The sequence below is a fragment of the Betta splendens genome, chromosome 9 (assembly GCF_900634795.4).
Source record: "Betta splendens chromosome 9, fBetSpl5.4, whole genome shotgun sequence".
Taxonomy (NCBI): domain Eukaryota; kingdom Metazoa; phylum Chordata; class Actinopteri; order Anabantiformes; family Osphronemidae; genus Betta; species Betta splendens.
The window spans coordinates 29,638,072-29,664,250 of record NC_040889.2 but is presented as its reverse complement, the minus strand read 5'-3'; the positions used below and the strand labels follow the sequence as shown (position 1 = coordinate 29,664,250).

General features: G+C 43.4%; 2 protein-coding genes across 8 annotated transcripts; one reads left to right on the top strand and one right to left on the bottom strand.

Moving 5' to 3' along the window:
• Positions 1–37: 37 nt before the first annotated feature.
• Positions 38–25,243, bottom strand: LOC114862487 (protein FAM163B). Of its 7 annotated transcripts, XR_008695495.1 has the most exons (7): positions 25,025–25,243; positions 10,985–11,479; positions 10,741–10,888; positions 5,135–8,983; positions 2,925–3,040; positions 1,104–1,709; positions 38–1,027 (listed from the first exon to the last, which is right to left on the bottom strand). XR_008695495.1 is itself a non-coding variant. In XM_055511142.1 (6 exons), exons 5-6 carry the CDS (start codon positions 3,015–3,017, stop codon positions 1,266–1,268), a joined length of 537 nt encoding a protein of 178 aa, XP_055367117.1. In that variant the 5' UTR covers positions 3,018–3,040; positions 5,135–8,983; positions 10,741–10,888; positions 10,985–11,038; positions 24,965–25,243; the 3' UTR covers positions 38–1,265. The 7 variants fall into 7 exon arrangements, 6 of the variants coding, with proteins under 6 accessions (XP_055367117.1, XP_055367115.1, XP_055367118.1 ...); XM_055511142.1 differs by having other exon boundaries at positions 38–1,709; positions 10,985–11,038; positions 24,965–25,243; XM_055511140.1 differs by having other exon boundaries at positions 38–1,709.
• On the top strand, positions 12,038–14,570 carry LOC114862486 (natterin-3-like). The gene is made up of 3 exons (XM_029162827.3): positions 12,038–12,105; positions 12,783–12,858; positions 13,049–14,570. Exons 1-3 carry the CDS (start codon positions 12,055–12,057, stop codon positions 14,107–14,109), a joined length of 1,188 nt encoding a protein of 395 aa, XP_029018660.1. The 5' UTR covers positions 12,038–12,054; the 3' UTR covers positions 14,110–14,570.
• Positions 25,244–26,179: the final 936 nt, after the last annotated feature.

Sequence of the window (26,179 nt, the reverse complement as noted above, 5' to 3'; positions counted from 1 at the left end):
CTCTTTCTTATATTTACATGCAGTTATTTGAAACAGCTCAGTTACCAGAAAAGTTTAATTAGATGCATGTGTGAGACTTTACAGAACCGGTTCCAGGACAACGAGAAAAGATGACGACAGGGACCAGCAGCTGCTTCTGTGGCTTCAGGGCAAAGGCTGAAAATGGAGGTTTCAACCAAAATAGCCAAATAAATTAGCCAAAATAAATTAGGTTAAACTCCTTCATTATATAAGTGGGAAACAAAACATGTTTATTATGTTCTGCTTCTAGAATAAAGTTAACAGGAAATAAAGTTTTTGAGATCAGTCGCTGAAGCACTGAAAGCTCCGGAAAAGCCCTTAAAGTACAAGTAGGTTTATGCACCACATCTGCGATACACACACACACACACACACACACACACACACACACACACACACACACACACACACACACACACACACACACACTGTCTGTCATGTTTCACCTTCTTTCTAATGTTTCTAACAACAATTTACATTTTTATCTACATTTTCTGATTTGACAATTTCTGAATAATTTATTAGTAAAATTTGACACAAACTCTCCTTCCGCATTAGTTTTCTAATAACTCATCAATGATCAACAGGAGGAAAAGATGGAAATGTTTAAAAGGCTCAGAGTCGATCTGATCTGTGAAACAAGGTGAAGCTCACTGTGCTGGAATCAAACATGTTACATGTACACAACACGTTAAAACATCACGTGAACATTCTCTGTATAAATGAATCACAGTGTAGTAGTATTTTCAGGTATGGAGCCAATGTTTTTCTTCTTGCTTCTTTAAAAACTCTGGTGCTAACACTGTCTACAAATCTGCTAACTGCTCCAGAAATATTATTTTAAATAATGTGGTTAATATTGAATTATTTATCTACCTTACCTTTCCCTGTCAGGAAAACACCAAAAACTGTTGCACCTGCCTCAGACGTTCTGTTGGACTTGAACAAGGCTGGTCACCGTGAGGATGCGTTCAGGGCCTGGTACTGTATAAAGGACTGGTGGGTTCTGGTCGGGACCAGACAGACAAATCGTTAACCCATTGTGTCGCTGGGATATGTATTGTTTACATGTAGATACGTACTGGTTGGCCACGTAATTAGACAGTAAACACAAAACCAGAAGTCAGAACCGACAGATGAGTCTCTTCAAGGCTGCCAGAAACAAATGCTCACAGCCGCTCCAGCGCCGCCCCCCAGACACGGGTTTCCTCCAGCCCAGCAGGGCGGCGCCACCTCTGACCCTCCTAGACGTCAGTGCTGATGCTGTGGGTGACCACCTCCTTCATGGTGACGGAGCGGATGAGGTTGAGCTTGTGGTAGAAGCTGGCCAGGTCCATGGGCAGGTCCAGGTCCTGGTGCTGCACAGTCCGGTAGCTGATCCGCCGTCCACCATTGCAGAACCTCTCTGGGTGCTGCAGGTAGAAGGGCAACGAGCAGCGGGCGCAGGACGGGCAAAAGGCGTGAGGCCGCTGGCACCTGCGAGGCGGAGGGGTGGGCGAGTAGCTGCTGGGCCCATTGGCCTCGGTGAGAAAGGTGGGGGGGTAGGTCTCTGGGTCGTCGCTGTAGTGCTCTGAGGTTGGAGGGGTGGGAGGAGCGGCCAGAGCCAGGGGTCGGGTCGGCGACATGCTGGCGAGCTCCGGTTCCTCCTCCTCCCCCTTCTCAGACTCCTCGCTCCTACAGCAGTAATACTGGAGATGGAGGAGGTGCAGAAGGAAAGTGTGAGGTTCGGTTACTTTGACTTTACTGTTTGAACGTAAACCTTTTCAAAAACAGGTCACGTTTCCAATGTTTTGGCTCTCGATCATTTCCTGCAAAACTAACCCATTGTACTTAACTTCAGCTTCAGCTGATCTGTAGCTCTGTGACCTACAGGCCTTCTATGGGGTGCAGAATGTGAAAGGAGCACCTATAACTAGTTTTCTCACATTTAACTAAATGACACAACATGTTTTCTCACATTTAGTTAAATGTGCAAAAGTCTAAATGTAAATGTTAAATGTTAAATGTTAAATGTTAAATGTAAATGTTAAATGTTTGCCAAGTGTAAACTGAATATTCATGAATGGGCAAGTAGACTCCATCCCTACCCTCAAACAGCGCTGGTCTCAGATCAGAGACGCGAACTCAATCACCTCAAACAGTGCGCGCAAACCCCGCCCACATCTGATCTGGAAACTTTTGTTTTTAGCCTGGACGTAACTTCGGCTAGCTAGTATAGTTAGCCAACTAATTCTCCACTGGCGCCACAGAAATATTCTTTTTAAACCTACTTGACTCCTCATTAATGGTGTTTACGACAGAACGGCAGTTTGAAGCGGAGCCTCAGCCCGCACACCTGCCGTTACAGCCCGTTCAATCTCCCCCAACGGGAGGGAGTCGGAGCTGGCGGCCATGATGGCTTCGACTTCAGGCTTCTCTCCAGTATTTTGGTGCACCAATCCAGAGTCAGATGTGGGCGGAGCTATGCGTACTGTTTGACGTGTTTGAGTCCGCGTCACTGATCTGGGATAATAGGGGGTGGAGTCTACTTAAATATTCAGTTCGATCATTTAACATTTACATTTAACATTTAACATTTACATTTAACATTTAACATTTAACATTTAACATTTACATTTAACATTTATATTTAACATTTAACATTTAGCATTTAACATTTAACTTTTACATTTATATTTAACATTTATATTTAACATTTACATTTAGACTTTTGCACATTTAACTAAATGTGAGAAAACATGTTGTGTCATTTAGTTAAATGTGAGAAAACTAGTTATAGGTGCTCCTTTTACATTCGGCACCCCATAGCCTTCTACCACCCAGCTACCACTCTGGTGCCAGAGACTATTAAAGGATGATGTTTGTGTTGGTTCTGTGAACACGACGTACAAAAACTCTCATACCTGTAACCTACATAAGCACAGGACAGCAACGATGGTCAGTAAGATGACTGCAGCCAGAATCCCTCCTGCGATGACCACTGTCCCGGCTGACATTCGAAATGCTCTCCATGAACAGCCTAGAAGAGGAGGAGGAGCAGAAAGAAGCGGCTAAGCAGGCGGAGCCGAGAGTGAGGAGGATGAGGTCACTGGTTACAGCAGCTGTCATGAAAACGTCATAAGTTACTGTAGGCAAAAAAAGACCAGAACACTTGAAAAGCTAATTAAAAGAGATAAAGCGTGATCAGCTAAACATGCAGCGGGACTAACGGAGGCAGAAAGACCTCATGTTCCCTCATGTTTAATGAGGACAAGCCAAGGACCTGTTTACAATCTCTGAAATGACAGAAATCTGTCCCAGAAAGACACATTATTCATTTTATGATTATTTTCTTTCATGCTTAATGCAGCAAAGCTGGTCCCAAATCAGAATCAGAGTCAGAGAAAACAATGAAGGAACAAAAATGTTCAAACATGGTTGAGCAGCCCTGATACAAAATATAAACTCCCCATGCGTTGTTCTGCAGCAGGAGCAGAGTCACAGCTTTAGTCCCTGGAACCGAGCTGGAGTCGGACTCGGACCTGCTGTGACGACGAACCGGGCTGAGATGAGACACGATCTCCATCACATGATCACAGTTTGCTCTAAGAGCTTTGCAGGGATTTTTATGTAACTGAACGCCATCCATAATGAACTCATCCAACGACACCTTGAGGATCACCTCATCACCTACCGCATTGGGTTTCCATGGCAATGGTAGCCTCAACATCAGCATCCCAGTGCCAGGATGTCATTAACACCCACACAAGCAGTCAGCAGCACATTCAACCCACAGACACACACAAAGGTCAGCGTGCAGCCTTCAAGGAGCTTCAGCTCAGCAGCAACATTAGAGCAGATGGAGACAAACACACTCTTCGCCATCACATTCAATGAACGTGAAGCAGTTTGTTGCTCTAGAGTCAAGAGATGACGTTTTTTACATTTCCCTCAATGCTGATGTTGTCTGACTTGTTACGATCTCTTTCTTTTCTACTAGCAGAACCTGAACGTGCCCAAAACTGATGCGAGGCAGATAATTGACCAGTCTGACCTGCAGAGAAGCAGTTTTATGGTCAGTGGTGTTTGGTACCGATGTGTGCAGATCTCACCAACGCACTTATGTGAAAGTTTTTCTAAAGGAACTATTTTCTTCACGGTTCCACCCAGTTCCGCCATCAGTCCCTCACGCCGTGCAGTAGTTGGACCTTGTGACAACTCCAGATCAGGGCAGATTCACTGGCTCCAGTTTCAGCTCAGACAGGTGTAACACACACACACACACACACACACACACACACACACACACACACACACACACACACACACACACACACACACACACACACTCATCTGACCTGAAAGAATGAATGAGGAGCTGAGATTTGCCTCGACGTGTCAATGAGAGCAGAAAAGCAGAGCGTCTTCAGGTTCCACAGCTGAGGAGTTCAACCTGACACAACTTTTCTTCTTCTTCTTTCTGGGTGCAGCCACTAATCGGCTTTTGTTTAGGCTCAGATCAGATCTTAAAAGCGCAGATCCAAAGCGATGCAGATAAACGCAGGCTGATAATGAACTGTGCACCTCCGTCCTGCTCTCCGGCTCCGGCTCGTCCTGTCTGCGTTGTGTGCATTGGTGTGTGATGCAGCGCTGCTGTGTGACCGTGCGTCACAGCAGCGGCTGCGAAAATACCTGAAGGATGAATCCAGGTCAGTGAAACCCTGACGAATAAAGATGATAATCAGCGCTCACTGATTCACCACCGATACAAATAGAACAAGACTGTTTAAGTTTCTTATTGTCCAGAGGATTGAGCATCTCATAATTATAATAACTACTGTTCACTTCTAATTTGTGTCCTATTCATTCACTTCTGTATTGTAATTGAACCATTCGCCTGCATGAAAGTACAAACATCTTATTAGAAACCATAAATGTCTTTTCTCTTTCCTCAAAGTCAGGTTAAGTCTGCAGATGCACATAAATGATGTGGCCGAGTTCCTGGAAGCCGTTGTCTCCACCACAAAAAAGCAGAAGAACCGTTTCATTGTGTGAATTATTCAGCGCTTAAAGTAGGCTGAGATTTCACGGTATTGCCTGTAATATTTATGAGAGAGGCTTTCTTCTTACTTACTTCTCCACGGTTCTGCTGATCCTGCCGCGTTCTCACTGACACTTCTTCATCCAGCTGCTCCAGGAGGAGCACAGACACAGATCCATATGGGAGAAGAATGGAACTGAAGGTGGGTTGTTTGGACCGGAAGCTGACAACATCCAGGTGATTCTGGTCAACACGGGGCACGTTGGAAGCTGATTGTTATTTATGATTTGGCCTCTTTATACACATGTAGCTTAGAACAGACAGATGATCCAACGTCTATTAACGCTCATTCTTCACTGACACCTTTAGTAAAGTTCCAACCAGGTCTGTGGCCGTTGTAAAATCAGATTCAGGGTTCTTTGATCCAATCCATTTGTTTCATGTGGTTTCTGTGCTCACTCTTGTCTTCTTTTTCGGTCTTGTCTTCCCCTGTCTGTGTCATAATGTTGACCCCCTCCACCTTTTTGTTTTAGGTTCAGTGTTGGTTCGTCACAGTCCTGTCTGTGTTGAAGGTTGGTGCTGTCTTAGGTTTTGTTAATTGTCATGTGTTGTAAATCTGTTTTGTCACTTTATGTATTTAGTATATTAACCTGCTTGGCAGCAAATGTGAGGTAGTTATCCTTTGTGTTTTCTATGCTGTCTTGTGTTTGAATTAAATTCAGTCCTGTAGGGTCGGGCATTCGGGCGGTGCTGTCCTCCGGTCCGGTTTTGGTTCTTTGGCCTGAACTTCAAGCTGAGTCGGCCTGAGGCCCAGTCAGCCTCAGCTGCTCCAGCGTGTGTGAATGTGAGTGTGAGCCCACGTGAGCAGTGACAGTTTGAAGTCCTGGATGCTGTGGAGCCAAAAACCTTTGTTCATCCAAAGATGATGAATGAATTACAGAATCATCAGGAGCCAGAGGACAGTAAAGAAGAGAGGCGTTCAGGATCATTGAGTCGGAACTGAACGCTGGAGTTCTCGTTCATCGAGTCCTGCCTGGGGCCAGTGTTTGTGTGGGGCTACAGAAATACGCTGTCTGCTTTTAGCAGCGATGACTCCTCCGTCTTCACACGGAGCCTTGGCCAACAACAGTCAGACTGTGAAGGTGACTGTCTGTGTCTCCTGTTCCACTCGACAGCTGCTCTCCGTGACTCTCACCTCAGTAGCTAAGTGCTTGCTGCGCGTCTCGTCCAGTTTCCTGCTCCCATCGCAGCTGTCAGCCTACAGGTGTTATTTAGTCTAGGGACTCCAGCCTCTTGTTATGGTTCAGGCTGCAGCTTCTCAGGCTCTGAGGCCTCCGGGCTGTGGCGACCTACAGAGCTGCGCTGATGTTGGAGTTCCCACCAGACCTCAGTGTTTTTAAAATCCATGGAGTTATCCTCATGTTACGGCCGGTGATGTCAGCGCTGTCTCCCTGCGTCAGCGGCAGAGCTCAGAGTCTGGATCCGCTCACATGCTGCACAAACAGGTCCTCACCTTCAGACAAAACACAGGAAACGATCCTGCTCCTACTTTTTTTGACTTGCTTCCAGTGGTTTAATGTGATTTTAAAGAGTTTCTGTTAAATCTGCTCTTTTCCCATTGCAACGATCAGTACCAGAACAAATTGTTCGTTGACTTTTACATTTAGAAACAGTCAGTTTCTCACAGTTCCTAATTCCTTTGTGTCTGTGCAGGATTTATTTGGTCCCTTGTTCCAGTTTGAAAGTGTCTGTTTGTTGCTAACAGACAGGTGATAAGATGAAAGCTGCCGATAGCCTGAGGGTCGTAGATGTATCACATATTAGACGTAAACCAACAGAGCAGAGCCAACAGTTGCATCAATAATGAAACAGGCAGATTTCTACTTGATGGCTTCATCTCTGCTGCTCTGACCCGCTGTTATAAAAAGAACGAGGCCTTTTTAGAGACTCTTCCAGCTCATCTCCAGTGGAGCGTGTGGAGAGCAGCTTTACAGCATACGCACCTGACGGCCTCATGCCTCTGTTCTATCACTCACAGAATAAGGAGCCAAATCACAAAAGAAACTAACCGCGTCAGCTGGAGATGAGGTAGAAGCTGTTTAATGCTCAATGTGTTGTTTCATTCTGAGCCAAGAGAAAACATATCAACGCATCATCATTTTGTTGTCAAGGTTGAGTTGCTTCTAAAACAAGACATTGTGGTTCTCATGGGTAAGAGGTTAGGACATACAGATGAGGTCCAAGTGAAAGGGTTCTGTTCTGAGCCTGCTAAGTCTGATCAGTGTGACTAGACCACTGCCACAGCATTTCATCAAGTGCAGCAGTTAGAACAGTGGTGTCCCAGCATGTGGACTTTCTGCACCTCTCAGCTCCCAACTGTCACCATGAATGTACACAACAGGTTAATGAATATTCACCCCTCCTCATTAGCATATTACTCAGGACATTAGCATAGAAAGACACAAACTTTAGCATGAAGGGAGCAGATGATTCAGAGGGCACAGAAGGAGCGTGGGCAGATCAGGTCCGAAGGGGACAGCAGGTCAGAATTCATTATGTTCAGTAAGTGTAGACACAGAGGCAATGACAGGAAGCAGTGTCAGCTAAGGAGACCGGGCAGAGACCAGTTAGAGACCAGTCAGAAACCAGGGCAAGACTAAATAGAAACCAGTTAGAGACCAGGGAGAGACTAGACAGAAACCAGGTAGGGATCAGTCAGAGACCAGTCAGAGACCAGGGAGAGACTAGACAGAAACCAGGTAGGAATCAGTCAGAGACCAGGGAGAGACTAGACAGAAACCAGGTAGAGACCAGTCAGAGACCAGGGAGAGACTAGACAGAAACCAGTTGGAGACCAAAGAGAGACTAGACAGAAACTAGGTAGAGACCAGTCAGAGACCAGGGAGAGACTAGGCAGAAACCAGGTAGGAATCAGTCAGAGACCAGGGAGAGACTAGACAGAAACCAGGTAGAGACCAGTCAGAGACCAGGGAGAGACTAGACAGAAACCAGTTGGAGACCAAAGAGAAACTAGACAGAAACCAGGTAGAGACCAGTCAGAGACCAGGGAGAGACCAGGGAGAGACTAGGCAGAAACCAGGTAGGGATCAGTCAGAGACCAGTCAGAGACCAGGGAGAGACTAGACAGAAACCAGGTAGAGACCAAAGAGAGACTAGACAGAAACCAGGTAGAGACCAGTCAGAGACCAGGGAGAGACTAGACAGAAACTAGGTAGGGATCAGTCAGAGACCAGGGAGAGACTAGACAGAAACCAGTTGGGGACCAAAGAGAGGCTAGACAGAAACCAGGTAGGGATCAGTCAGAGACCAGGGAGAGACTAGGCAGAAACCAGGTAGAGACTAGATAGAGACCAGGTAGGGAAGAGGTAGACAAAGGTTAGAGACAAAGTAGACACCGGGTAGAGACCAGTGAGGTTTGAAACCTCTGCTTGGTCTCAACAATGGAGATCTGCTTCCTCTGACACTTCGATGGGACCAGCGAGTCTTGGTCTCCACTGACACATTGAGCTGCTGTGACCTGGAACCGAGGCTCTAAAATGCAAATGAGCTCAGAGGTGAAGCTGTTGCATTTTTTATTTCATGTTGGTTCTGTTTGTACTGCTCAGTGTAGCGTGTGACCCAGAGGACAAACTCCAGAACAAGTCCAGAGAAGGTGAGAGACATGTTGAGCTGCATTTAAAGGAGGCAAAGCCAGCGCCACACGCTGCGACAGCGCCATCTGCTGCTGCTTCACGGCACTGACGGGTTCCTGCTTCATGGAAGTGACTTTCACAGCTGCAGCCGTTTCCTGAGCAGTAACGGGGTCAGGGCTTCATACTGCTCAGTCTCGTCCATCCATCATCTGAACCAGTCGGCTGCTGGAGGCCTCACAGCTTTTCACCCACTGCCCTTCAGCAAAGATCAGGTCTTGGTTCTTTGGGCCTAATGTGAAAAAAATATATATCAATGAAAGGAGGAAGGAAGATAAATAAACTTCATGATGATCGTTTAGCATGAGGGGGATCAGCGGAGCCGCATCTCCTTCCCCAACCCCCCCACTCGGACTCAACAGACGGCCACTGTACCGCTCCAGCTCCTGCCAGGATAGCCCTCGCTAGCTGATGTCACTCCATCACATCCCGTGAGCTGGACTTTCTGTGTGTAACAGAGACTTGGATGGCTGTCGGTGAGTCCAACGCTTTTTCTGAACCTTTGCCTGCTGATTGCACATATTTTAACTCTCCAAGGACGTCTGGCCGTGGAGGAAGACTGGTGACCGTCTTTAGAGAGAGTTTTGCTTGTAACCAGGTCATGACAACAGTACTTCACCCCAGCTTTGAGATTAATTTATTTAAGCTGTGTACTGTGCCTCCCTCACTTTGTGGTGTCATCTACAGGTATAATAAAAACTTCATCAGCGATTTCACTGACTTCTTGGCCCAAATAATACTTAAGTTTGACCGAATGTTAATACTTGGGGATTCGTCCTATAAACACCTCCACATGTGTATGAGAATGGCCCAGATTTCATTCAAGCCCAGGTTTAAAATTCTAGCAGGACAAGCTAGAACTGAGCACCGAGCAACAAAGTGGGGGAGTTAAATATTTAAGAGTAGGAGCCTCTAAAACTGTCCAAATATTTTTTAACCTGTTACATTTGACTTTTGAGTCAAGATGTAAAGGAAGCTTTTTTGTTATTCCTACAGTATATTTTATTTTTTTAAAGTTGTATTTCTTCACAGTTTTATTTAACAGAACTGTTTAATTCTTGCTTATTTTGAAAAGCAGCCATTTTTATACTATAAATTAGATAACATTGTAAAGATACAGTATGCTCATTTCGATGTTACATAACAATAAATTTGTCAAAAGGTTATTAAATTGCACTGAATAATTTCATTTGACAGTGAAGTATTACATGCAGGCTACTTAATAATATATCACAGTAATAGTTAGAATTTTCTGGATCTTTGCTTCCAGACAAATTGCGTAACCAGACCTCTTTATATTTTAGTTGAACAGCCCTACTTTAGATCCACACTGACCCTTTTAATGTGTGGTTTTCACTCCCCATCAGTAAAAGCTCTGTTTTGTGGGCGTGTCGCAAGCAGCTCACCACACCTCTGTGAGGAAGCGCATACCTTTTTTGTTGTTGTTTTGTTTTTTTAAATTGGCTCCATGGATACGAGCTACCGCACGGTTAGGATACAATAGGTGGCAGTAGTGCGACATTGAGAATGCAATCCACCCCAATCCTCCACAGAAGACGACCCACTACAGGACTGCACGACATTAGCCAGCTGGTTCGTAGCGTAGTAGAACCATGCGTCTACGATCCCGAATCTGACCCTGAAGCTGAAGAGGAGGCTGTTGAAGTCACCACATTTCTGATGCAAGATGTGTCTCATTGGTAACGTCACATTTACTTCAATTTAATTGATTTATGTAATTTGCAAAGCGACTAGTGGTTGCTAATGCGAATGCTAAATGGCGTGTGCAGCTTCAATATTCACAACACGACTTACCTGGAAAACTCTGCTTTATCTCAAATTATACAAATAAATAAACGTTATTCAGCATAGCTAAAATAATAGCTGAAATAATATAAATAAATGTTACAGTTTTTGTCTTGCTTGTGCTGCTGCTCTGACATAATTTTATTGTGCATTAATTTTCAGAGCAGTCACTGCATGACCTACCTGGGAACAAAAAGATAGCAGGACAGGTGGGAGATGTGGTGATCCTTGTTCTCATCCCTATTTGGAAGACTTTGGAAGACAGAAGCAGTGCTCTATCAGAGGGAGGGATTTTGGGTGCCATCGATGCACCCAATCACGTTTGGAAACCCTGAAATGTAAAGTAATAAGCAAAGTGTGTGTGTCCAGTAAATTCGAGGTGTATGCATTAAAATATGTGTCATAGATTATCGTGGAAGGGACAAACCTGCCATCCTGTGGAATCTTCTTTAATGACACGCAGAGGTTTGTGGCCAGGGAACTGTACAATTGTGCACAGGAACCGTTTCAGGGCCACACACACGGTATGAACGGCTCTACACACCGTTGCCTTTCCCACATGCTCTGCATCGTCCAAATAAAAAAAAAATGCTTTCTGTGGTAAGCGCAGACCCATGGTTTGATAAGTTTGAAATAAACGGTTTCAAAGGGTTCGTTAATTAAATTAAAGATTCTTTAGAAAAGCGATAACGCTCCTTCAAATAATCATCTGGATATGGAAAAACATTGATATGTGGCCTTATGACTCTGTCACGGTGGAAAAAACTAATAAGCTGTGTCTCCACAGGCTCGTCCTTAAACGGGCACGTCATGCTCCGCATGCACTTTCTGAACTTTCTATGGGAGGACTTGGCGGAAGTCCAGTTTTGGTTCAGTATCACATGGGAGTGGTGGTTCAGGATTTGCAGGGAGGAGTCCCTTCCTGTGACAAAACAAGAGGAATGGTTTCAGAACAAGATGGTGTCTGTCTCCATGGGCTAAGGTCGCAAAATGTGAAAAAAGGACTGACTACAACATGACTCACAGAGTCATAGGAACACTCCAGAATGTCTATAAAGGGGATTTTGCATGATCAGTCCCCTTTTAACATTCTATTTTGCAGCAGGTCAATGCTCGATGAGGAAACGTTTGGATGTTTACTGCTCATCGTGTTACTCTGTGGGTCAGAGCAGGACCCATTGTGGCTCAGATCTTTGGAAGAGGAGCAGCAGGTGTGACGTGACATGCCAGAGGTGAAGCCAGCAGTCAGATGGCGGGTCCAGGCACCCCCACCACAGAACCGACGACCAGCTCTGGCTCAGTGTCTGACAAGTTGTGACTGTGACACAAGCAGCTTAACACGCCCACCTTTTACCAGATGCTGATGTTTTAACCATATATGTACTGATTGGTATCTGATTGGAGAATTTTTCTTTCAGTAGCTAGGACTTCCTCTAACATCACTATAAATCAGTTGGTACATCAGTTAGTCAGTTAGTGGTCATTGTTCCTGTCTGGATGATGTTGATTCACTCGTCCTCCGCTGCGGGAGCTCGGCTGGGATTTAAGGTAAGACTCGTACATAAAGCTTCAGTTCTAGCTGCTGCTTCATAGGAAAATGGATGTGATTATTCAGCATCTTGTCACTGATTCTCAAACAAATCAATGCTACTGTACTATCAGCAGGTAATTCTGCTGCGTTTCATTGGAGGCACTGTATCGTATTCAATGTTAGTTTTCTTTCTCTTCTTTAAAAGGCCTGAAACCCTCCGGTACAACATGAGACATCTGGGAGCAAAGCAAGATATGACTTGAACTTGACTTGAACTTGAAACTACACTTGAACGTCTTGTTCACAACTAAGAAGCTGCTTTATTAAATTTATTGTGATTTGATTTTATGTTCAGGGCCAGACAAGAGTGGAGTATGTAGGCATGTGTTCCAGCAAAGCTGGATAAGATCTTTGCTTTTTGCTGTTTGTGAGTTACTTAGACATGTGTCAGACATCTCCTTTTCCTCCCTCTCTCTTCTGCTTTGTGCAGTCTGGTTTTAATCCTGTTGTTGCTCTTCAACCCCTGAGCCCAGTTCTGCTGCTGAGGGGATTTCCTTCAGTCCTGGCTCAATGGGACTGCTGTGGTTTTTGTCACATTCCTTGACTCTGGCTTCTAGCCTTGATGAAGGTGTTGTGTATCCATGTGGAGTTGCTGATGAAAGCTACAACCTATATTTTCTGTGTTTTTTCATAGATGAAGCTGTTAGTGCTGCTGCTGTTGGCCTTGCCTGCTCTGCCCTTAGACAGCTCCAAGAACGAAACCAAACTGAGTAAGAAAAGCTGCTTTGAATCCTTGACAATGACGAGAGAAAAAGAAAAAAAGGCAACAGATAAGTGGCCGACCTTGGCGGCAGCTGATCCGTCTGTTCACAGGAAACCTTCATCTTGTAATGAAGACAGAAATGCTGGACATATTTTCTGTAATGGTGCAATTCTGCTTATTTCCTTTTTTTCACACAGTTCGTCGAATGAAACCAAGTCTGGGAAACATTGTTCCGTCTGGTCCGGTGCAGCTAAACAAGCGAGGTGGGTCTCACTCTTTGAATATGGATCAAACCAACCTCAAATGGGAGACCTGGAAGGGTTCTCTTCCCAATGGAGCTGTTTCAATCTACAATAAATATGTTGGACACACCGACTATGTATGTAAGCATGGCTGTAACGCCGGCTTCTACCGGCCTCAAAAGGGCCCTTATTGCCACTATTCTCATAAAAAGGTGGGGCATCAGACCTCCCAGTTTGAAATCCTAGTGAACAAACAAAACATTGAGTTTTTGGAGTGGGAAGATGCCTCTCATGGCTCAGTGCCTCAACATTCAGTCATAACCTGTGCAGGCAGAAATGCTGTATATGTTGGGAAGAACAAGTATGGGCTAGGGAAGGTGGTTCCACTGGGAAAAGCCTTCTACCTTCCCTGGAAAAAGACAGAGTACTGGTATTATCACTACCAAGTCTTGACCTTTAGCAACGATGTAGTCAGTGAGGACATTTCTGATGTCAAGTACAAGATGAATCAGGCAAAAATTTACACGTTCCCTCCAAAGACCATAGACACGTCAAGTATCAGCAACAATCAGTGCCAGTTGGTATCAAAGACAGTGACCCTGACCACGACAACTCAAGTGTCACAAAAATGGGACCACAGCTTTTCTCTCCAAATGGGAGTCAAGAAAACCTTCACTGCAGGGATTCCCACAATAGCCTCTGGACAAATTGAGCTGAGTATGCAGGTGTCCTACCAGTTCACCACGGGGACCACTCACACCGAATCAAACAGTCACTCCGTCTCCATTAAGTACGATGTTCCACCAAACAACCTCTGCACTGTCAAGATGGTGGGAAGGAAGAGTGAAGTGACGGTCCCGTACACGGCTCGACTCAGACGCACCTACCGCAACGGAGAGACCAGAGAGGCGTCCTTCACTGGAACCTACAAGGGAGTCCAATTTGGACAAGTGGAGGCCCTTGCGGGTCGTTGTGTACCCAACACTGGTGCCAAGCCTTGTCCTGGAGCCGGATAAACGCAAAACTTTAAATGAAGCAGAACAGAGCTAATCAGGCTTCGCTCATATTTAGGCGCTTTAGAACAGTTTAGTCATTCTTTCAGTGTGCTTTCAGGACGCAGGAAGCATTGCCTTAATTCGTGTTGTAAACGTAAATGAAGTAAAGAAGTGTAATGAAGCTGGTCCTCCAGAGGAACAGAGGAAGCTCAACAAGCATCACAGCAGCCTGAAAGGAGCCGAAGGATGAGAAGGGACACTGGCCGTGATCAGAGAGACGGAGTGTTGAAGCCAACTTTATTTTAGATGAATTCATGTTTGTAGGAATAAATGTAATCTGTAAATCATTCATAAAAGTAAATTAAGGATGGATGCCACATGTCCTGACAAGTCTACTGATTCTTTTCGCACAAGACATATTTGCTGCTTTGCTCTTAATAAAATAAATTAGCTGCATTTCAAGCAGGAGTCTTCTGTTTTCATTAAAGGGGCTTTTCCTTAAAACACTGGTTCTGGGCTCATCTGCCTTATTTTATCTCATCATAGCTCAATGTTAAACTGTCTTCACTTCCTCTAAACTAAACCAACTATAAGTTGTTGAGTCACACTGATTAACACCCACAGATGCTGATTACCCTTAAAGTCACATATTAGATTAGAGCACCAACCTAATAAAAAAGCTGTGTCACTATGAGCTGACATCTGATAAACCTAGAGAACCAGACCACACAACAAAAAGGGGAGTTCTCTGAGTATGCAGGTGTCCTACCAGTTTACCACGGGGACCACTCACACCGAGTCAAACAGTCACTCCGTCTCCATTAAGTACGATGTTCCACCAAACAACCTCTGCACTGTCAAGATGGTGGGAAGGAAGAGTGAAGTGACGGTCCCGTACACGGCTCGACTCAGACGCACCTACCGCAACAGAGAGACCAGAGAGGCGTCCTTCACTAGAACCTACAGGGCCCTTGTGGAGGCACTTGCAGGTTGTGTACCCAACACTGGTGCCAAGCCTTGTCCTGGAGCAGGATAAATGCAAAGCTTTAAATGAAGCAGAACAGAGCTTATCAGGCTTCGCTCATATTTAGGCGCTTTAGAACAGTTTAGTCATTCTTTCAGTGTGCTTTCAGGACGCAGGAAGCATTGCCTTAATTCGTGTTGTAAACGTAAATGAAGTAAAGAAGTGTAATGAAGCTGGTCCTCCAGAGGAACAGAGGAAGCTCAACAAGCATCACAGCAGCCTGAAAGGAGCCGAAGGATGAGAAGGGACACTGGCCGTGATCAGAGAGACGGAGTGTTGAAGCCAACTTTATTTTAGATGAATTCATGTTTGTAGGAATAAATGTAATCTGTAAATCATTCATAAAAGTAAATTAAGGATGGATGCCACATGTCCTGACAAGTCTACTGATTCTTTTCGCACAAGACATATTTGCTGCTTTGCTCTTAATAAAATAAATTAGCTGCATTTCAAGCAGGAGTCTTCTGTTTTCATTAAAGGGGCTTTTCCTTAAAACACTGGTTCTGGGCTCATCTGCCTTATTTTATCTCATCATAGCTCAATGTTAAACTGTCTTCACTTCCTCTAAACTAAACCAACTATAAGTTGTTGAGTCACACTGATTAACACCCACAGATGCTGATTACCCTTAAAGTCACATATTAGATTAGAGCACCAACCTAATAAAAAAGCTGTGTCACTATGAGCTGACATCTGATAAACCTAGAGAACCAGACCACACAACAAAAAGGGGAGTTCTCTGAGTATGCAGGTGTCCTACCAGTTTACCACGGGGACCACTCACACCGAGTCAAACAGTCACTCCGTCTCCATTAAGTACGATGTTCCACCAAACAACCTCTGCACTGTCAAGATGGTGGGAAGGAAGAGTGAAGTGACGGTCCCGTACACGGCTCGACTCAGACGCACCTACCGCAACAGAGAGACCAGAGAGGCGTCCTTCACTAGAACCTACAGGGCCCTTGTGGAGGCACTTGCAGGTTGTGTACCCAACACTGGTGCCAAGCCTTGTCCTGGAGCAGGATAAATGCAAAGCTTTAAATGAAGCAGAACAGAGCTTATCAGGCTTCGCTCATATTTAGGCGCTTTAGAACAGTTTAGTCATTCTTTCAGTGTGCTGTCATGAATGCAACATGTCCTGACAAGTCTACTGATTATTTTCCCATGAGACACATTTTACTGTTTTGCTCTTAATAAAATAAATATTCAATTTAATTTTATTTATATAGCACCAAATCACAACACGGTTATCTCAAGGCACTTTACAAGGTAAGGTAAGGTAGGATTTAGGATTTTATGTCTTTTGAACAACTTTGAATAGACTTTGACTAGTTGATCTGTTTCATTAGGTTCCAAAGACATATATAGAGTAGTATCATCTGCATAACAATGAAAATTTATAGAATCTAGATAGATAGAAACACAACTGGCTTCTGGGTTTTAGAGTCTGGGTGAGAACGGCTCAGAGTGAGGCTCTCAAATGAGTTATACCTATGTTTAGGTTTAGGAGTAATTAATAAATCTGAGTTATAAATTGCTGCTACTCCTCCACCTCTACCTGTACTTCTAGGAACATGATAGTTGATGTGACTCATTGAAGTCGGATCATTTAAAGTAACATATTCATCCTGCTGCAGCCAGGTTTCAGTGAGACAGAACAGATCTATGTGATGGTCACTTATCAAGTAATTGATTAACAAGGATTTAGACGGGAGAGATCTGATATTTAATAAACCACACTTTATTAACCTACTGTTACTTTGTTCTTTAAGAGGAACTGTTTGTTTGTTTTTATTAAATTCTGGTTGAGATTACTCAAAGAAGTTTGACCTTTAATCAGCTTGTCCATATTAAATCAAATCAACCAATCTTTACATTTAGGCTATGTACCACAGGCTTTTAAGGTGGCCTCTATTGAAAAAAACAACCCTGGACCCTGGAGAACTAGCCAACTATATGCCCATTTCCAAATTTGCAAGATTCTTGAAAAATTTGTGGCTAAACAATTATCTGACCACCTGAGTGGGAACAACCTGTACGAAGATTTTCAGTCAGGATTTAGAAAACATCATAGAGCAGAAACAGCTCTGGTTAGAGTAACTAATGATCTTCTATTAGCTTCGGACAATGGTCTAGTTTCTGTCCTTGTCCTGTTAGATCTTAGTGCTGCATTTGATACAATTGATCATAACATTCTATTACAGACACTAGAACATAGAATCGGGATTAAAGGAACAGCATTGAGATGGTTTAAATCCTATTTGTTGAACAGATTCCAGTTTGTTCATGTTAATGAGAAATTCTCCACATTCACAAGGATTAGCTATGGAGTACCACAGGGTTCTGTGCTGGGTCCAATTCTGTTTAGCCTATACATGTCTCCTAGGTGAGATTATAAGAAAGCATTCTATTAATTTTCATTGTTACGCAGATGATACTCAGCTATATATGTCCTTGGAACCAAATGAAACAGATCAACTAGTCAAAATTCAGGGTTGTTTAAAAGACATCAAATCCTGGATGTCCCAAAACGTCCTTCAACTAAATTCAGATAAAACTGAAATTCTTATTGTTGGGCCTAAAAATCTTTGAGAGACATATTGAGTCAGATAGCCACCCTGGATGGCATAACATTAGCTTCAGATTCTACTGTGAGGAACCTTGGTGTCATCTTTGACCAGGATCTCTCTTTTACATCATACATTAAACAAATCTCCAGAACCGCCTACTTCCATCTTAGAAATATAGTTAAAATCAGAAGCATCCTCTCTCAGAGCGATGCAGAGAAACTGATCCATGCATTTGTTACCTCTAGGCTGGACTACTGTAACTGCTTACTCATAGGATGTCCTAACAGCTCCTTAAAAAGCCTACAGCTTATTCAAAATGCTGCAGCCAGAGTTCTGACAGGACTTAGAAAGAGAGATCACATTTCTCCTACATTAGCTTCTCTGCACTGGCTGCTTGTAAAATGTAGGATAGAATTTAAAATTCTCCTACTCACCTACAAAGCACTTAATGATAAAGCTTCTTATGTTAAAGACCTCATAGTTCCTTGTGCACCCAGCAGAAAACTTCGTTCGTCAGAGCGCTGGGCTACTTGTGGTTCCTATAGTCTTTAAATGTAGAACGGGAGGCAGAGCTTTTAGCTACCAAGCTCCTCTCCTCTGGAACCAGCTCCCTCTTCAGGTTCGAGAAGCTGACACACTCTCCACCTTTAAGATTAGGCTTAAAACCTTCCTTTTTGATAAAGCTTATAGTTAGAGATGGTTCAGGTCACTGGCAATGATTGTTAGTCACAGGAACCATCTCTTAGGTACCACAGGTATCATTGGCCTCAAAGGTCCAACCGTCCTGCCTGTGCTCTGTTGTTGCTTGTTGTTGTTGCTGTGCTGTTCTCTCTCTCTATCCTCTCACCCCAACCAGTCGAGGCAGATGGCCGCCCACATCCAGCCTGGTTCTGCTGGAGGTTTCTTCCTCATTAGAGAGAGAGTTTTTCCTCTCCACTGTAGCTGTCAAATTAAATGCTTGCTGTATGTGGGATTTGTTGGGTTTAGTTGTGTGAGGTCTTAAACCTTACTTTGTAAAGTGCCTTGAGATAACTTTGTTGTGATTTGGCGCTATATAAATAAAATTGAATTGAATTGAATTGGTAAGTCACTCCTATTTGATTTGTGTGTGACTTGTATAGTTTAGGTGGTCGAGAAGCAGACACAGTCTCTATGCGATAATAAGACTAAGAGTGGGTGGCGGCTGTAGAGAAGGTGCAGAGAGGCGTGTAAGACTGCGACTCTGCGTCCTGGGATTCACTCTGAGTTGTCACGGAGTGGGGAGACTAAGCAACATGGCCATGTTACTAGAGAGCAGAGAGGCTCCATTCAACGTGGGATGGACGCCGTCTCTTCTAATCAGCCCAGGTTTTACCCAAAAAGTGCTCCAATTAGCCACAAAGCCCACATCGTTTGCAGGACAACCAGCGGTGGAGCGATGACAACCGGCTGTACATCCAGAGATGTAGAGATCCAGAGAAAACTAAAAAAAATAAGCTGCAGTTCAAGCAGGAGTCTTCTGTTTTCATAAAGAGGCTTTTCCTTATCACTGGTTCTGTGGCTCATCTGCCTCATTTTAACTCATCATAGCTCAATGTTAAACTGTCCTTACTTCCTCTAAACTAAACCAACTTAAGTTGGAAGTTGGTTTAGTTTAAAGTAAGTAACTAGAAGTTGTTTTAGAACAACACCTACAGATGCTGATTCACCCTTCAAGTCACATATTAGGGTGTAGCAACCTAATAAAAAAGCTGTGTCACAAAGATCTGACATCTGATAAACCTAGAGAACCAGACCACACAATGAAGGGGAGTGATCCACCCACAACTGCTGCTCGGAGCAGATTTCTATATTAAAATCGCTGGAGACCTTTTGTCTTGCAAACCACCAGAGAACCATTTGTGTGGAACCGTGCAGCAGTGACATCCTGACATTCACATTCTCAGTCAAATCTGCTACAGCCAGCTGTGTTTCGCAGAGGAAACCAAGTCACTGACCTCAGCAGTCTGCACGAACATAAGATAAGATGATGATTGTGAAAGCTAAATGTGTGAATGAGCAACTGTTTAGTCCATCCATCCATTTTCCAAGCCGCTTATTCCCATATGCGGGGTCGCGGCGGTGCTGGAGCCTATCCCAGCTGGTTATGGGCGAGAGGCAGGGTACACCCTGGACGGGTCGCCAGTCCATCGTAGGGCAACACAGAGACAGACAACCATGAGACACACCAACCTGAGCTAACAAGAGCTATCATGAGCTAACAGCTATTGTGAGTTACAGTAACATGCTCGACCATCAGCCACTGTGAGCTACCATGACTTAACATGAGCCACAATGACCTAACATGGGCTTTGTACTGTATGAGCCATATGCTACATTATTGGTTGGATCACATGATGGTGACATATGTCAAAGGTACCTGCTCACCTGAAATGAGGGAGGAGAGTGCAAGAATTGGATAGATGTAATTTTGTTGACCGCTAATACTAACACAATTCATCTGATTGTACAGTATGGAACAAGTGGTGTATGTGCAATAAACGGAACAAAACAACATGAAGGATCTACGTGCTTCTTTGTATCACGTTAGACAAAGGACAACAATGCTTAGGTTTTTGTGTTATTTAGGCAAAAAGAATTTGCTACTTTCATTTATGAGCGAAAACGCTAAAGATGAAGATGATGAAAGGCTCGAACGAATCAATCATCCATGAAGACATCAAGCAACAGAGTGCAAAGAAATCAAGGAGGCACCAAGTAAGAGCAGCAGGTCACAGACGGTTAATCTGGTCAGATTTTACGCTGTGAGCAGATATGACACCATCAGGAGGACGTGCGCATTTTGTACCTTCATAAAGCGACGCTTTGTTATTGGAGTTTCCATCCATTTTCCAAGCCGCTGAATCCCATATGCAGGGTCGCGGGGGTGCTGGAGCCTAACCTTGCTATGGGCGAGAGGCAGGGTCCACCCTGGACGGGTCGCCAGTCCATCAAGACAGACACATACAACCATTCACACACACACTCACACCTACAGGAAATGGAGCGAGATCAATCAACGTCTTTGGACTGTGGGAGGAAGCCGGAGAACCCGGAGAGAACCCACGCAAACACGGGGAGAACGTGCAAACTCCACACAGAAAGGCACCAAGGAATTGAATCCAGAACCTTCTCGCTGTGAGCCGGCGGTGCTACCCACCGCACCACCGTGCCGCCTTGATGTGTTAAAGATGTTAATGTTTAATTAACTGTCCAACAACTAAGTCAAGCAGAACCACCTGGTGGGTCAATGTGTGGCTACTGCCCTCTGCTGCCAAAGCACCGTCACAGCGAAGCAGCACTGCGAACCGAGCAGCTGCTGTTTGTTTCAAAGGTGATGATGCGTTATTTCCACCGTGGTCATAACTGTGGACCTGGCGTTTGTAGTTGATCTTACTGAACTCAACAAAAACCTACAAGGCAAAGAGCTACTCGTACTGCACCTTACGCTGAGAAGTGTAAAGCTCCGACTGTTTGAGCCACAGTTCACCTTCAACGTCACAATTCCTAACACTGTGTGAAACCAGATCTGAGTTTCCAAAAGGCCGATCTTTCTGATAAAAAGAGAAAATGTGTGTTTGTGATTACATCTCGTGAAAGAATTTTCTCAGCGCTTCTAAGATTTTTCTACCATTGAGTACGATATCAAGCTGTTGACAACTTCCCTTCCATATTCTCTAATGACGCTGAACAAAAGCAGATTAAAAACCAAACCGACCAACGACCATCTCTATGACTTCCTTCACCTCTCAACCACAAACTGACTCCAGACCTCCCAGCAATCCTGCAGGCCAAAGCCCAACTTCATTGTTCACACTGAGCGCAAAATATTACATGTATATGTGTTATTAAGCCCTATTACTTACTGTAACAAATGTAAGGATTTATGTTGATAGCATTTTAAAACAAATATTAGTCGATCTGTTAACAATCCAAACTTATTTTCATTAGAAGCTTGAAGTATAGTACAGTATATATGTATATAATTCATTTTCTATCTCCACCCCTCCAGGTGAGGCAATACGTGTCACGGAATGCAGGGGACGCAATGCACAGCCTTAGACAATGACTATGGTTTTATAAGGTTGAATGCTTTCGCAATGGTCAGACAGGCAAAGGTCGGCACACAGGTAGCTCAGCGACAGTACAGAAAGGGAGCAGGCAAAAGGCAGTCAATATCCAGGCTAGGTTCAGCAAACTCGTGATGTTTAACTCTCACATGAAGCTAGGACATGTTTGTTCTTCTATATGTTGTATCTAACTGAAACTGCACGAGTGACCACCAAGTATTTTACCACCTTTAATATCTGCATGAGACTAGTTAACCAGTAAGATGCTTTCATGTTGCCAAAACGTGATTACTAGAGCCAAAAGCTTTTGATAGGACACATAATTCTGCCTCATTTTAAATACATTGAGCTCTGTTTTGTCATATTTACATTTGTAATAATAAACAGTAATGTACAATAATAATAAATAAACAGATTTAATGAGCATCCAGTACGTCTTTCGACCAGTTGAACCAGTTAAACCAGTAAGATGCTGTCTTCACATTGCCAAAAAGTGATTCAATCCTCTCTGCTTTGATTAGATACTTATTTCTGCATCATTTTAACCTTAAATGTGTTCTACTAGATCAAAATAAAGATTTAGTTAACATCCAGTTCATCTGATCAATTCCTGTACAAGTCTGAAACCAGTAGAACCAAGAAAAGATTTGTTTTCATGTTGCCAAAAAGAGATTCTACCTCAGATAGGTACAGACAGTGGTCAAGTGAACTTAAACGTGAGGAGCTCCATGGACTTAAAACGACACACAAAAAGGCTTCTGAACAAGAGATATTGGCATGAATAAATTTTTGGCAACGTTAAACAAGCATCTTACTAGTTGTACTGGCTGTCGGACGTGTGGTATAAAAAGATGAGGCAGGAGTAGTTATACAGAATTAGCAACAGCTTTACTAGTTTCTGCAAGTGGATACATGACAAAATGCCTCAGACTTCAATGTAAACCACGTTTTTTTAAAATTTCACTGCCATCACACTATGAAACCATGCATTTGGGAATGTCAGCATTTCATCTTGAAGAATGGTACTGTAGTGATATTTGACTTTTTTAACATATTTTACCAGATTCAGACTCTGTAGGCTGATGCATGAATTTCATGTAATTTTGCCAGTTACTGTATATTATGGCAGCATGTACAAAAGTGCCCGAAGAAGGCATAAGGGTTAAGATGTTCCCTCGTTCTCTGGTAAATTTTACCAACACGGTACGTCCCGGCCTCTTCTGTGGGGTTAGGTCTCTTCAAGACAGTACCTGGCTCCCATACTGTACACTTGAAAGTGTATTTCAGTCTCTACTTTGACTTTCCAACAATTTTCTCATTTCCTTGTTGATCAATTTGTCTAATCCAGGCTCCAAGGCCAAGAGTGCTGGCATCACACTGCAAAATAGTCGTTATTATACTCTGGCAGTGTGACTGAAAACCTGTTAAAGGTACAGTATGTGACCATCCATTAAAGTCTTTGAAGCTCCCTTGGGTTGTTGGGTTGCCTGAATGTCTTTGATAGCCTGTAGTTTGTCTTCAGACGGCTGTAGGCCATCTTTTGTGAGTGTGTGACCATAGAACTTGACTTTGCGCTGTTTAAACTGTAGTTTCTTAAAGTTGAACCCGATGTTGTGTTTCATTGCAGTTTCCATTACATGTATTAGGCATTGTCGTGCTCCTCTTCTGTGGATTTGTATATGATAAGGTCATCTGGTTCATCTTCCGACTCATTGCCCTCATAAGCGGCCACTATTCCTCAGCTCGGTTTCGCCGGCATGACGCGGAAGTACGACTGCTCCCGAGACAGAAGTACAAACAAACATAACACGGATTATAAGGAACCCCTATATGTGTGGTGTGTGCGACTGTGTGTGTGAGAGTCCGGGAGGTTATGGCGTGAGGTAAGCCGAAATGTGAGTGACTGTCCAGTGCCAGCGGGAGGGACAAACTAGCGGTTTGACCAAGTTCTTGTGCTTGGCTGCATCCCACCATTGATGGATTATCTGGTGGAGCCTTCACTATGTTGAACTTAGTGGTGATGGTGTTTCGTTTATGTGTCACCTTAATTCTCAATTATGTTGCCACCATAACCAATGAGTATAATGTTGCTTGGTTTATTGGTAGGGGCAAATGGTAGAATTTGCAGGTCATCTGTTGTGAGAATACAGTTGTCTGCTCCTTTAACTTCATGTCGTAACAGTCATTTAATTTCACTGTGGCAAACAATTTATCTGGATATTTTCATAGTGTCAACTGCATTAACCGAGATGACAGTACCTATAGTGGCTGTAGATTCTGGACTGCTGTCATCCTCTTCAGTACTGTGGCAGTGTTTGTCCTCTGGGCTTTTTATTTCATGTAAATGTTTGTTTCTCTTCATGCATACTGTTAGAAAGTGTCCAATTTTACCATAGTATTTACATTGCACTGACTTTGCTGGACATGGACCTGATCTCTGATGGTTGTCTCCGCACCTGTAGCATCCACTGGTCTTAGGATGGAGATATTTAGGGTTGGGCTGGCTCCTGAATTTGTTGTCCCTGTTATAGTTTCTCTGCTTTGTGTGGGGTCTCTGATGCTTGTATTGAGGTGCATAAAGCTTTTTGTTTGCTTCTCACTGCATGTACATCTGTCAGTTGTCTGTCACCCTTGCTTATGATCTCCATCTGATTTCTGGTGCTCTCTTCTGCTTTGGCTAAGTCATAGACTTGATAGCATCACTTCTGACTTGATTAGATTTCAGAGCAAACACTAATGTGTCTGTTAGTGTCTCTTCTTTTACTTCTGGTGCATACCCTCCTTCTTTAATTAACAGTCTGGCTTTGGTTACAAATTCTTCCAGTGGTGCATCACATTCTTTCAGGCATCTTAGTTGAAATCTAGCTGATATGCGGTTGCTCCGTGGTCTGCTGTAGGCTTCAAGTTTGTCAAATACAGGATCTGGTACTTGCAATAACAGCGGTATTGTAAATTTCCAAGCCTTTATCACCAATCCATAACAAGAGAGGTCTAACCTTTTTATCTTCTGTTGTTTCAGAAAGTGGCCTTTCAAATGAGTTCAAACTTCTGCTTAAAAAGTTTGAAGCGTTTGTGAATGTCACCTGGATTAGTCCAGTCCATGAGAGGTGGTTGAAATCTGTCCACCATTGTGTCATCAGTCTGTATGATAAACTAGGTAGTGAGTTGCAGTTCACCTGTAATGTAGTACTTACGCAGTTCCTCGGCATGTAGGCTGCCTCCAAGATGTTCTCTGACGTATGTACAGTATTTACCGTTTGAAGGTGCAACACATCCAGGAATTAGACCCGTCCTTAATGCTAATGTATTAGCATGTGGCTTTCCTTGTTCGATGAGATGCTTTTATATGATGCAGACTTGCATGTCGCTTAGTAGATTAACATCCCACTTCTGACACCATGTCAGAGGTGTGGTATGAAAAGATGTTTTGCAGTTTTGCAATGTGTCAAAGCACTTCATGACACCTCATCTACCCATCAGTGATGGGCCATCACTAAAGGCAAGGTCAAAACGAGATCAAGGACTGGTAGACAGAGTATTTACGCAGCATGAACACTGGGGAGTTGACACAGGTAACAAGAGGAACAACAATGTGCAACAATCTGACCAGGAACATGGCATGACGTGGAACTTAAATACAGGGCTTGATTACAGATTAGATGCAGGTGGTGAATGACATGACCAAAAGTAAGGCTAGATGGAAACTAATACACACAGGAACTAGACCGGAAATACAAAAAGAAACAGGAAGTGCAGGTGAGCATGACAATGGAGCCAGATCTGTGACAATACGTACTTCACCTCGAGTGGGTGGCCCAGCTGCTGGTGTATTTTACCTCATTGCCCTTGGTGAAAAATGTTTAGACACCCATGATGTTAAGCATCATTAGAAAACTGCCTTTTAAGCTCAGAGACCAATGCAAAAATCACATTTGTGATCTACAGGAGGAGTAAAAGAGAAGATTGGTGGATATTATTCACTTTGTGAAGAGACAAGTAAAAATACTGAATGTATGGAAAACTGAAACCGCCATAATGAAATATAAAGGAAAAAGGCATTAAATGTACTTATATAGAGATAAATATATATATATATATATATATATATATATATATATATATATATATATATATATATATATATATACGAATAGAAAGAAAAAAAGGGACAAAATAAATGTATAAATACATATATTTATTTCCGATTTAACGATTCATTCACATATTTATGTGCATATGTATGTATGTATTTATATATATATTTATTTTCTATTTTCTTTATTTTCACATTTATTTCTATTTCTATTTCACTGACATTATGCTAATAATGGGGCATGTTTTCGCTCTTCGGGGCAAAAGCAATCGAATCACTCCGGAGGACGAAGACTGACTGACTCGCAGTTATGCAC

Coding starts and splice junctions, on each gene's coding strand:
- LOC114862487 (XM_055511142.1), bottom strand. CDS start 3,017: ATGTCAGCCGGGACAGTGGTCATCGCAGGAGGGATTCTGGCTGCAGTC. Junction 1,710..2,924: donor TGTGCTTATGTAGGTTACAG/GTATGAGAGTTT, acceptor CTCCATCTCCAG/TATTACTGCTGTAGGAGCGA.
- LOC114862486 (XM_029162827.3), top strand. CDS start 12,055: ATGATGTTGATTCACTCGTCCTCCGCTGCGGGAGCTCGGCTGGGATTT. Junction 12,106..12,782: donor GAGCTCGGCTGGGATTTAAG/GTAAGACTCGTA, acceptor GTTTTTTCATAG/ATGAAGCTGTTAGTGCTGCT. Junction 12,859..13,048: donor CAAGAACGAAACCAAACTGA/GTAAGAAAAGCT, acceptor TTTTTCACACAG/TTCGTCGAATGAAACCAAGT.